The following is a 13,002-nucleotide window of genomic DNA, read 5'->3' on the forward strand; positions in this document are numbered from 1 at the left end:
GATACATAATGACATGTGTTGGATGGGGGAGAAAGCAACTTTTCCTCAGAAAATCATTCGGATCATGACAATGGACCCTTAGAAAATAATTATCCAAACAAATTTGAAGTGGTTGATATTCCAAATACATATATTTTTAATACGACAGTTCCTGTCGGTGGAAAAAAACAAAAATAAACATAGAATCATATATATCTAATTACTTCCTTTTCTCTGAAGGATTCGTGCAAGTTTTCCATGGTGATATGAAACAATTCTTGCAATTTCTTCATCATCAGGAAGGTTTGATCTAAATGTATTGACATTTTCTGAAATATAATTTCTAAAATAAACTTCATCCAACAGGAAAGCGTGAACGGCAGCGTTGCTACTGACATTTCCTGTTTGTGCAATCAATCCCAGTATTCTGGCTGACATTTCGTCATTTTCGAATTGAAATTCGTTGACGATTTGCAAAATTTGGTCAAAATTAACATTTGTAGCACCTTTCAAGAAAGCGTGAAGCAACACACAACTTGCATTCATGAAATACGGCATCTTCTTCTCCAAAACATCATAAGCAACAATCAAACAATCGTCAAAATCTTCAGAATATCCAAGTTTTTGAATAATTTTGGACAAACTGTCAAAAGATGAACGTTTAAGTTCTGGATTTTCCTCAAAACAGTTCTGTGCAATCAAATAAATGAAGTCATCGAACTGTTCTTGGGTATAAAAACCAACATTCATCATAAAATAACTTAAACTGACAGCTGAGCAGCTTTTAACGATTGTTTCTTCGCGAGTAATGAAATTCATTAATAGTTCAATGACATTTGGCCCAAAACTCTCTAAGTTTTGTCCCATAACATCTGATATAGTGTTGAAACATTCGAATAATCGCTGTAGGAGGTTCTGCCTTTGCTCAATGATCGATGATTGATCGTTTGGAGAGCTTTGGTCTATCTCTGTCGATTCAATCGCGTTTGAAATCAAATAATTCATCAAAGGATTCAAAATATTAAGAATCTTCTCTTTCGGATTTGATAAAAGACCAAGTTTGATGGCTTGCAAGCATAATGGTGTCAAAATAGGGTTGAAATCTAATTCAATCATTTGACTAACGAATTTTTCGAAATCAAATGCGTATGTATTCTCGATATAGCTTCTAACACTTCCAATTGCTATGTTTACCTCATGATTTGATATCTGTTCAACTAAATTTTGTTCCAAATTTTGATAAATTTCTGAATTTGGATTATTTGTGTAATGATATAAAACACCAAGAGCAAATAATGCATTGCCTTTCGATTTCGAGACAAATGGTGAAGAATCATCTTTGTTTTCTTGAGCAAATATTTCATTTAATAATTTTGCAAGAATTTCTTCATAATTTGCAGCAAATATATCTGGAAATAGCCATATAAGTCTAATCATATACTGTATAACTTCATTGTTCAACTCACTTTCGTTATAATTTTCAATTAATGCTTTAAGCTGTTCAAAAACGTAATTCAATAAACTTGGAACATGCTTAGCTATTGCACATAACAATCTAGGCAAGTAAGTCAGTAAATCTTGATTGGCCAATAAAATATCAAAATCAATCTGCAAATCATTCTCTTCTACAGGCGGCAATGTCATTATTGTGGTCGATAGAAGGGATATCAAGTCACCACAGATGTTACTTGACTGGTCTTGCTGACATAAAAACTCCAAAATCAGTTTAATTACATCTCCGGCATCATTTATAGGCGTATTCTCTTTCATTATCAATATATCTAACACATTTATCACGAATTTGAGGCCTAAGTTGTCGAGATTATTCTGAATTGAAGTTACTAAGATTTCAACCAATTGTTCGTAGTAAGTCATAACAGTTGGGAAGCAATATGATATAAGATCATCCAAAAACAATGATGCAGACTCGAGTTCCCTTGAATTTTCAATACAAAAACCGTTTTGTAAAATTTCCAATGGGAAATTCGCCGAAAAATAGTCCTTGCAAGCGGGGAAACATGCACCAATGACTCTGATAATGTTCGCATAGCCTTTCTCAATGTAATCATTAATGACATACAGTATAGATTCAGGTTCAATGTAAACAGATAAAATTGAAATAATTTTTTCGCAGCTTCCGAAGTCATAAATGTCATCTTCGACCTGCGAAGCAGTCATAGCCAATGAAACTATTACATTAAACATGCTTAGTATGTCGTAACCCTCTCCTCCGGTCATATCCAAAGAATATGAGAGAGCTTTCTTCGCCAACTTGCAAACCGATAAGCGAATTGGTAATTTGATATTATCGGACACAAGAACCTCCATTGAATAGTTCAAAAATTCGGGAGCAAGTAGAGATAAATACGAATAATGCAAATTGAGAACAGCTCCCATTGCTTTGAATACGACATTACATTCCTTTATCGATCTGTTCTGTTCAATACAGCTTGTGACAAGTGTTTTGAGTATTTGATCGAATCCATCGATGTTTTGCCAGTCATCTGGGTTATCTAGTGAGCGGGCTACCTCGGAGAATAGATGTACTGCAGCAATTCTGTTTAATTCTGTGTTTGCGAACATGTATTGCTTGATAATTTCTGAAATATGAGGAAATAGTTCGATTTGAGAATCCACTGATAGATTTCCGAATATAGATGCGACAAATGATAAAGCAAATCGTGTTTTGTTTGATTCTTTTTGTAATAAATTGAAACATAATTCTAAAATTTCTGGCCATTGAACGTGCGTCAATAATTCTGCTACAATTCGTTCGAATAAGTTACATAAGTAGTTTAAAATATCGTTATCTGTTTCGTTTTCGAGGATATTAAAAATAATTTCTTTTAATTTTGGAATAAATTCATCATTTTTACAACATTCTACCCAAGTATGCCTTTTTAGAGCTATACACATATAGTTAAGGCAATACATTTTGTAATATGACTCAGATTGATTTGATATAACGTTCATTAGAGCGAAAATTGAGTTTTCATTGTTTAAAAATTGATCTACTTGGGAAGATGCTTCCATTTGCTGTTCTGGATTTTGCTGATCTCTGATAAGATTGATACTTTGCAGTATAAATTCATCAAAATCAGTCATTCCAAAAATACAAAAATTCAAAAAATTGAGTCTTCTTGTTCTTTATTCATAAATATATTTACGTGTTTATGTAGCTTAATTTTCACTAATATATGATTGGCAAAATTTCATTATTTGAGATAAATCTTCATTTGATTCACCCAGAATACATTTTCTTTCTTGTAAAACTCTTATATTCCTAGTACACTATTAATCGGAACTATTATCATCAATTCAAACTCAAATTTTTTCAATGAACATTTTCCAAATGCATGCGAATGCGATATTGTTCAACAACTCAAGATATGCTAAGTATAAATATTTTATTTTCATTGTTAGTTTAGCAATTTAATTTGTCCATTGATCAATTATAACAAGAAAAGTGACAAAATTCAATAGTAATTTTTTTATGATAACATCTTGCTTCACACGCGCTGCTAAACAGTATTCAAAGGATCATTTATGGTTCGATTTAGCAAATAAAGTTGGAAAATTCGGTGTAACAAGCTATAAAGGCTACCATCTTGGAAATATCAAATTCTTAGCTCTTGCTCCAGAAGGCACATACAAGAAAGGTGAAGAGCTTGCTACAATTGAGTCAGATAAGACTATTGAATCAATTGCTGCACCAGTTGATCTCAAAATCACACAAACAAATACAAAACTCGAAGATAATCCAAAATTATTAAAGACTTCTGCAGAGAAGAATGCTTGGATTGCCCAAATAGAGATTTTGTCCGATTTTTCGGAGCCTTTAGTTGATCGTAAGGCATACTTAAAGAGCCTTGAATAAAAATTTTTGACATGTAAAATCGATCAAAATTCAAAGTTTTTTTTTATTTCTACAGGTGTTCTCACTTTATATTTTTAGTTAAACTAAGATCTGAATGAGTGCATTGGCCGTTTCTGGTTGATAAATCCAAAATCTGGGAAAAACCCGTTACGGAAAAAATAATCTTGTACAAAAAAATTGGGTTTCCAACCATGAACATCACAATGTTAAAGTCATCCAATATTGGATATACTATACATTAATTTTCCAGTAACCAAATTCTATCCACTAGCTTTGTTTACAAAAATGTACGTTATTATTCTTCCTGAGTTCTTTTTTTAGATTTTGAAACAATAAAGAGATAGAGTATGATGAATATATAATATATTTACGTTTATTCATAAAAATACCAATTCCATCATAGGGAAAAAGTATTTTCAGGTTTAAGAAATTGAATAGTTTACAAATCTTAATGAGTCAAGGGATTGTTCTGAACTTCGAATATATTGGTTCACATATCAAAGATTACATTAAAGAGAATAATCTCTTTAATATATTCCAAGTAGAAGATATCAGAACTATCATGAAATTCGCGAATTTTACTCCAGATGACTTCAATTCTCTTCTTGAGCAATCAAATTCCGATATTTCAGCGAATAAATTGTATGCCTGCACCCGAAATGCAAATGTTTCAATAAACAACTTACAAGATGCCATTTCAACGCTGAAATCAGTTCAAAAATACATGAAGATGGGAATATTAGGTGGCATTATTGGCATTTTAGATCAAGTACAAAAGGATATATCCAGGTCAACAAATAAAATCGAAGAACTTCAAGCAAATTTAAATCAAGTTCAAAAAGAAAAAGAAAATATTACAAAAGAAGTGCAGAATCTTAAGTCTCAGCTCAAAGAAAAAGAAGGAGATGGTTTATCAAATGAGTTTCTTTCTAAAATTTCTGAACTTCAAAATTCTGAAGATTTCGATCAAATCTACAAATTCTTTGATGAGATTTCAGGAAAAATGAATCAAAAAGAGATGTTTAAAGCATGCAAAGAAGGACTTTGGAAAAAACAAAACAAGAACCATCATGATAAAAATGTTCTTCACGCAGCTTCTTCAAAAGGAAATCTTATACTTGTTAAATCTCTCATTGAATGTGGCTGTGACAAAGAATCGCAGGATGATAGATGTAGAACAGCTCTATTTTTGGCATCTAAAAAGGTCATCTTGAAGTTGTTAAATATCTTATCTCAGTTGGAGCTAATAAAGAAGCAAAGGATAAAAATGGATATACTCCACTATATTTTGCATCTTTTAATGGTCATCTTGAAGTTGTTAAATATCTTATCTCAGTTGGAGCTAATAAAGAAGCAAAGGATAAAAATGGATATACTCCACTATATTTTGCATCTTTTAATGGTCATCTTGAAGTTGTTAAATATCTTATCTCAGTTGGAGCTAATAAAGAAGCAAAGGATAAAAATGGATATACTCCACTATATTTTGCATCTTTTAATGGTCATCTTGAAGTTGTTAAATATCTTATCTCAGTTGGAGCTAATAAAGAAGTAAAGGATAAAAATGGATATACTCCACTATATTTTGCATCTTTTAATGGTCATCTTGAAGTTGTTAAATATCTTATCTCAGTTGGAGCTAATAAAGAAGTAAAGGATAAAAATGGATATACTCCACTATATTTTGCATCTTTTAATGGTCATCTTGAAGTTGTTAAATATCTTATCTCAGTTGGAGCTAATAAAGAAGCAAAGGATAAAAATGGATATACTCCACTATATTTTGCATCTTTTAATGGTCATCTTGAAGTTGTTAAATATCTTATCTCAGTTGGAGCTAATAAAGAAGCAAAGGATAAAAATGGATATACTCCACTATATTTTGCATCTTTTAATGGTCATCTTGAAGTTGTTAAATATCTTATCTCAGTTGGAGCTAATAAAGAAGCAAAGGATAAAAATGGATATACTCCACTATATTTTGCATCTTTTAATGGTCATCTTGAAGTTGTTAAATATCTTATCTCAGTTGGAGCTAATAAAGAAGCAAAGGATAAAAATGGATATACTCCACTATATTTTGCATCTTTTAATGGTCATCTTGAAGTTGTTAAATATCTTATCTCAGTTGGAGCTAATAAAGAAGCAAAGGATAAAAATGGATATACTCCACTATATTTTGCATCTTTTAATGGTCATCTTGAAGTTGTTAAATATCTTATCTCAGTTGGAGCTAATAAAGAAGCAAAGGATAAAAATGGATATACTCCACTATATTTTGCATCTTTTAATGGTCATCTTGAAGTTGTTAAATATCTTATCTCAGTTGGAGCTAATAAAGAAGCAAAGGATAAAAATGGATATACTCCACTATATTTTGCATCTTTTAATGGTCATCTTGAAGTTGTTAAATATCTTATCTCAGTTGGAGCTAATAAAGAAGTAAAGGATAAAAATGGATATACTCCACTATATTTTGCATCTTTTAATGGTCATCTTGAAGTTGTTAAATATCTTATCTCAGTTGGAGCTAATAAAGAAGCAAAGGATAAAAATGGATATACTCCACTATATTTTGCATCTTTTAATGGTCATCTTGAAGTTGTTAAATATCTTATCTCAGTTGGAGCTAATAAAGAAGCAAAGGATAAAAATGGATATACTCCACTATATTTTGCATCTTTTAATGGTCATCTTGAAGTTGTTAAATATCTTATCTCAGTTGGAGCTAATAAAGAAGCAAAGGATAAAAATGGATATACTCCACTATATTTTGCATCTTTTAATGGTCATCTTGAAGTTGTTAAATATCTTATCTCAGTTGGAGCTAATAAAGAAGCAAAGGATAAAAATGGATATACTCCACTATATTTTGCATCTTTTAATGGTCATCTTGAAGTTGTTAAATATCTTATCTCAGTTGGAGCTAATAAAGAAGCAAAGGATAAAAATGGATATACTCCACTATATTTTGCATCTTTTAATGGTCATCTTGAAGTTGTTAAATATCTTATCTCAGTTGGAGCTAATAAAGAAGCAAAGGATAAAAATGGATATACTCCACTATATTTTGCATCTTTTAATGGTCATCTTGAAGTTGTTAAATATCTTATCTCAGTTGGAGCTAATAAAGAAGCAAAGGATAAAAATGGATATACTCCACTATATTTTGCATCTTTTAATGGTCATCTTGAAGTTGTTAAATATCTTATCTCAGTTGGAGCTAATAAAGAAGCAAAGGATAAAAATGGATATACTCCACTATATTTTGCATCTTTTAATGGTCATCTTGAAGTTGTTAAATATCTTATCTCAGTTGGAGCTAATAAAGAAGCAAAGGATAAAAATGGATATACTCCACTATATTTTGCATCTTTTAATGGTCATCTTGAAGTTGTTAAATATCTTATCTCAGTTGGAGCTAATAAAGAAGTAAAGGATAAAAATGGATATACTCCACTATATTTTGCATCTTTTAATGGTCATCTTGAAGTTGTTAAATATCTTATCTCAGTTGGAGCTAATAAAGAAGTAAAGGATAAAAATGGATATACTCCACTATATTTTGCATCTTTTAATGGTCATCTTGAAGTTGTTAAATATCTTATCTCAGTTGGAGCTAATAAAGAAGCAAAGGATAAAAATGGATATACTCCACTATATTTTGCATCTTTTAATGGTCATCTTGAAGTTGTTAAATATCTTATCTCAGTTGGAGCTAATAAAGAAGCAAAGGATAAAAATGGATATACTCCACTATATTTTGCATCTTTTAATGGTCATCTTGAAGTTGTTAAATATCTTATCTCAGTTGGAGCTAATAAAGAAGTAAAGGATAAAAATGGATATACTCCACTATATTTTGCATCTTTTAATGGTCATCTTGAAGTTGTTAAATATCTTATCTCAGTTGGAGCTAATAAAGAAGTAAAGGATAAAAATGGATATACTCACTATATTTTGCATCTTTTAATGGTCATCTTGAAGTTGTTAAATATCTTATCTCAGTTGGAGCTAATAAAGAAGCAAAGGATAAAAATGGATATACTCCACTATATTTTGCATCTTTTAATGGTCATCTTGAAGTTGTTAAATATCTTATCTCAGTTGGAGCTAATAAAGAAGTAAAGGATAAAAATGGATATACTCCACTATATTTTGCATCTTTTAATGGTCATCTTGAAGTTGTTAAATATCTTATCTCAGTTGGAGCTAATAAAGAAGTAAAGGATAAAAATGGATATACTCCACTATATTTTGCATCTTTTAATGGTCATCTTGAAGTTGTTAAATATCTTATCTCAGTTGGAGCTAATAAAGAAGTAAAGGATAAAAATGGATATACTCCACTATATTTTGCATCTTTTAATGGTCATCTTGAAGTTGTTAAATATCTTATCTCAGTTGGAGCTAATAAAGAAGTAAAGGATAAAAATGGATATACTCCACTATATTTTGCATCTTTTAATGGTCATCTTGAAGTTGTTAAATATCTTATCTCAGTTGGAGCTAATAAAGAAGTAAAGGATAAAAATGGATATACTCCTCTATTTTTGGCATCTAAAAAGGTCATCTTGAAGTTGTTAAATATCTTATCTCAGTTGGAGCTAATAAAGAAGCAAAGGATAAAAATGGATATACTCCTCTATTTTTGCATCTTTTAAAAAGGTCATCTTGAAGTTGTTAAATATCTTATCTCAGTTGGAGCTAATAAAGAAGCAAAGGATAAAAATGGATATACTCCACTATATTTTGCATCTTTAATGGTCATCTTGAAGTTGTTAAATATCTTATCTCAGTTGGAGCTAATAAAGAAGCAAAGGATAAAAATGGATATACTCCACTATATTTTGCATCTTTTAATGGTCATCTTGAAGTTGTTAAATATCTTATCTCAGTTGGAGCTAATAAAGAAGCAAAGGATAAAAATGGATATACTCCACTATATTTTGCATCTTTTAATGGTCATCTTGAAGTTGTTAAATATCTTATCTCAGTTGGAGCTAATAAAGAAGCAAAGGATAAAAATGGATATACTCCACTATATTTTGCATCTTTTAATGGTCATCTTGAAGTTGTTAAATATCTTATCTCAGTTGGAGCTAATAAAGAAGTAAAGGATAAAAATGGATATACTCCACTATATTTTGCATCTTTTAATGGTCATCTTGAAGTTGTTAAATATCTTATCTCAGTTGGAGCTAATAAAGAAGTAAAGGATAAAAATGGATATACTCCACTATATTTTGCATCTTTTAATGGTCATCTTGAAGTTGTTAAATATCTTATCTCAGCTGGAGCTAATAAAGAAGTAAAGGATAAAAATGGATATACTCCACTATATTTTGCATCTTTTAATGGTCATCTTGAAGTTGTTAAATATCTTATCTCAGTTGGAGCTAATAAAGAAGTAAAGGATAAAAATGGATATACTCCACTATATTTTGCATCTTTTAATGGTCATCTTGAAGTTGTTAAATATCTTATCTCAGTTGGAGCTAATAAAGAAGTAAAGGATAAAAATGGATATACTCCACTATATTTTGCATCTTTTAATGGTCATCTTGAAGTTGTTAAATATCTTATCTCTACTGGAATTGAAGATAGTGATATATGTTACGCACTCAGCACTGCATCATGGAAAGGCCAACTTGAAATTGTTAAATATCTTCTCTCAATTAAATTTAATAGAGAAGCAAATAAAAATGCTTTTTCTCCAGTACGTGAAGCAACAATATGGGGTCATCTTGAAATTGTTAAATGTCTCATCTCAGCTGGATATGATAAAGAAGGAAATAAGGATGATGATCATGGAGAAACTCCACTCTATCACGCATTATCTCAAGGACATCATGAAATTGCTAAATATCTTATCTCAATTGGAGCAAATACAGAAGTAAAGAATAAATATGGATGGACTCCGCTCATTTATGCATCATATGAAGGTCATCTTGAAATTGCCAAATGCCTTATCTCAGCTGGAGCTAATAAAGAAGCAAAGGATAATGATGGATGGACTCCACTCATTTGGGCATCATCAAAAGGTCATCTTGAAGTTGTTCAATATCTTATCTCTATTGGTGCTAATAAAGAAGCAAAGACTAATGATGGAAAAACTCCACTCATTATTGCATCTGAGAGAGATAAACCTGAAGTTGTTGAATATCTAGTTTCAGTTGGAGCTAATCGAAATGCAAAGGATAATGAGGGAAATACAGCGTATTCACTCGGTTCAAAACGCACAATAAGATATTTATAGGATACCCCAGGACCTGTGAGAATCTCAGTATTAACATGAGATATAGAAAAACTATTTATATCTGAATCTTGGATATGACAAACAATATTTTTATGCAATTGTTATATTAAAATACTTAGATATATTGAGTTAATTTGATTTTTTTATATCTAACATTAAAAGATAAAAAATTGTGATTTTCAAAATTCATTTGATATGATATTTCTATTTATAATGAATTAAGTTAGATTCATTGTGAGTTATTTGTTTGAATGTTTCCATTCCAACCACAGGATGCTGAATCTGATGGAAAATCATTATTCCTTTAAAATTCGCATTGACAACATGTATCCCAAGTCTATGAGGAACACGAACGTTTTCTCCAGATTTTGGATAAGATATAGTGAAATTTGAGAATTTTTGTCAAAAAATTGAGAGATTTTGGAAACTTGTGACAAAAGGAATAAGTACAATGAGATATGATATTGTGAAAATCTCTTAGAATATTATGTATACTTCCCCTCAATTTAAAAGCGAACTTACTCATTTTGTCTCGCAGTTAAAAAAAATTGAGAGAAATCAAAGTCTATTCTAAAGTCCTTTCAAGGACCCGATAGTAGAAGTTTGACCTTGTAGTAAAAAAAAATGACTTAATACAAATTAAAAATAAAATATATATATAATTATACAAATTTAGCGTATTAAGATGTTTACTGGACATTTACAGAGTATATATACAATGAAAGGATTTATAAGTAATATTCATAACTGTTTTTAACATGTTTCAATAGATGTCTAAGATTTTTTGTATAATTGAATGAAAAAGAATATAAGTATTGAGTTTCTTCAACAAAAATTATAAGATAGAAATGTTGAATGGATTTTCATAGATTCAAATGAAATTTGTACATGAAAATCTGTAATTAAGGAAAATTCTTTGATTCATATCGCTGACTTGCGTTTTGTTGGCTTTGTGTCTACATTTTGGTCTCTCATTTGCTGGGCAACCGCTGTTCTCTCATGCAAATCTTCAAGATCTACATATTTAGGAGGGAGATGAATATATCTAACTGCCGATCCTCGAATTAATAACTTCGGGAATTTTGATCCTCCAAGTTGAGGAAAATCTGATGGATTTAATATTTCTACGTTTCTGAGTTCTATATTGAAGTTTTGGGCACAAAACTGCAATGTCCCTTTCATAACAACATCGTTTTTCGTCTCTACAATTATTTGATAGCCTTGCAGTTTCTTTTGAAAAAACTCACAAAACATCAAATAAAAAAGTAAAGGAAGCACATTATACAAGACGATATTTTTATGATATAAAAATATTTGTTATATCCAAAAAGACTTATGACGAGGGATTTTTTCCAATTCAGACTCATTTTGAAATTCGATTGTTGCTGTTTTGAGGATTTTCCTCTAGATGCATAAAATTTTCGCAGTTATCCTATATAGAATATTTGTGAATAGGGCTAATATCCATTGATGATTCTTATTTTTCATAATTTTTATCAATTTTTCTGATTCAAAGGGAATAATTATGTTTAAATAGTAGAATTTTGCTTTGCTGATGAACATATTCTCAAATTCAGTATGTAAAAATAAATAATCAAGAAAGACATTTATTTAACATGATTTAGCTTGGTGAAGTAATCTAGAAATATCAAATTGCTTTGTTGCTTGTCGCTCATACTGGTCGTCATCAGGTTTCGGTACAATTGGAACCTGGAATTTCAACCATCCAGCAACAGGCTGCGACATGTCAGTGTCGTGGCCGTACTTTCGTTTAGAAGAAGCTCCGTCGTATTTATCCGCTGCAAAAACATTAGTTTGAGGTTCGATTGTTTCGGCCATTGTTTCTAGTGGCATTAAGCCATCACCATGGCCATTGACGGGTGGTAGAACAGGTAATGGTAGATGATTCGACGTTTTCTTTGTTGTAATTGCTTGTTTCGGAGTTGGATTCTTTGGTAAAGGTTCTGGGGCTTCTGTAGGGATAGTAAGGATAGTCACATAAGCGTCATCTAACGTATCGTTTTTCTTTGACTTATTTGAACGAATTGACGAAGAATCAAATTGAAATTGCGATTTTGATAAACCTGTTTGATTTTTATTGCTTTCAAGGGGTGTACCTCGTGAAGAAATACCAGAGCGGCGTTTGACAGTAACTGATTTAGAGTCATCGAACCTTTCTGTTGATCTGGAAATTTGAGGTGCAAAAGATTGAGCATCTGCTGCAATCTTTGTCTTTTTCGTACGCTTCTTCGTTGATTTTTTAGATGAATTGGATCCTTTTGGCTCTTTAGACCTTTTTCGCCTTCTTTTCTTTTCTTCTTGCGGTGTATCATCATCTCCAGCTCCAAAAACAATCTGAGGTGCAGGTTCTATTGCTGCTTCTTCTGAACTACGAGTTGACTTTTTCTTAATACTTGATTTTTCTGCTTTTTTCGAAGATTTTGCTTTTTTAACAGATGATGAGTCGTCTTGATTAATTTTTGATATAATTTTCGCTGGTGGAGGTTGAACTGGTGGGAATTCTTTCTTTTGTTTGTTATCACTCGAAGAAGATGATTCTTCTTCTAATTCTGGCTTACTTTTTGAAGATGTATCAGTTGATGACACTTCTATCTTCACACTACTACCAATACGCTTTGTTTTTCGATCGCCATTGATGATATTAGGGTTAATTTGAACTTGAGACATTTTGTAAGTTAAGTTGTCACTTTTATTACTCTGCTTTTACATGTTACCCAATTTTATATAATAAAACAATATAACATCACATAAAAAAGAAAATTTGCTAAAAATCTAAGCTATACGTTTGAAATTTAAATCAAAATTGCCTAATTCAAAGGTTTAGAGCAATATGAAGCTCATTTTAATAAAATAATTTCTATGGATA

The 13,002-nt window shown here is 30.9% G+C and overlaps 4 protein-coding genes and 2 pseudogenes across 6 annotated transcripts; 4 read left to right on the forward strand and 2 right to left on the reverse strand.

The window, feature by feature from the left end:
* Positions 1-195: 195 nt before the first annotated feature.
* TVAGG3_0408110 (armadillo (ARM) repeat-containing protein family) lies at positions 196-3,084 on the reverse strand (the record flags this gene model as incomplete). Its single annotated transcript, XM_001317921.1, has 1 exon — positions 196-3,084. The coding sequence occupies one exon, from the start codon at positions 3,082-3,084 to the stop codon at positions 196-198; it is 2,889 nt and encodes a 962-aa protein (XP_001317956.1).
* A 379-nt stretch (positions 3,085-3,463) lies between these two features.
* On the forward strand, positions 3,464-4,194 carry TVAGG3_0408120 (glycine decarboxylation via glycine cleavage system; the record flags this gene model as incomplete). The annotated part of the gene is made up of 1 exon (XM_001317920.2): positions 3,473-3,856. The coding sequence occupies one exon, from the start codon at positions 3,473-3,475 to the stop codon at positions 3,854-3,856; it is 384 nt and encodes a 127-aa protein (XP_001317955.1).
* Positions 4,195-4,307: 113 nt separating this feature from the next.
* On the forward strand, positions 4,308-5,411 carry TVAGG3_0408130 (protein ubiquitination; the record flags this gene model as incomplete). The annotated part of the gene is made up of 1 exon (XM_001317919.1): positions 4,308-5,411. The coding sequence occupies one exon, from the start codon at positions 4,308-4,310 to the stop codon at positions 5,409-5,411; it is 1,104 nt and encodes a 367-aa protein (XP_001317954.1).
* Positions 5,412-5,636: 225 nt separating this feature from the next.
* On the forward strand, positions 5,637-6,405 carry TVAGG3_0408140 (annotated as a pseudogene). The gene has a single exon. A coding segment is annotated over exon 1 (769 nt).
* A 1,289-nt stretch (positions 6,406-7,694) lies between these two features.
* Positions 7,695-8,775, forward strand: TVAGG3_0408150 (annotated as a pseudogene). Its single transcript has one exon. A coding segment is annotated over exon 1 (1,081 nt).
* A 2,683-nt stretch (positions 8,776-11,458) lies between these two features.
* TVAGG3_0408160 (uncharacterized protein) lies at positions 11,459-12,898 on the reverse strand (the record flags this gene model as incomplete). Its single annotated transcript, XM_001317917.1, has 1 exon — positions 11,727-11,954. One exon carries the CDS (start codon positions 11,952-11,954, stop codon positions 11,727-11,729), a length of 228 nt encoding a protein of 75 aa, XP_001317952.1.
* Between the last annotated feature and the right edge of the window lie 104 nt (positions 12,899-13,002).

The sequence above is a fragment of the Trichomonas vaginalis genome, chromosome V (assembly GCF_026262505.1).
Source record: "Trichomonas vaginalis G3 chromosome V, whole genome shotgun sequence".
In the NCBI taxonomy this organism is placed as follows: Eukaryota; Parabasalia; order Trichomonadida; family Trichomonadidae; genus Trichomonas; species Trichomonas vaginalis.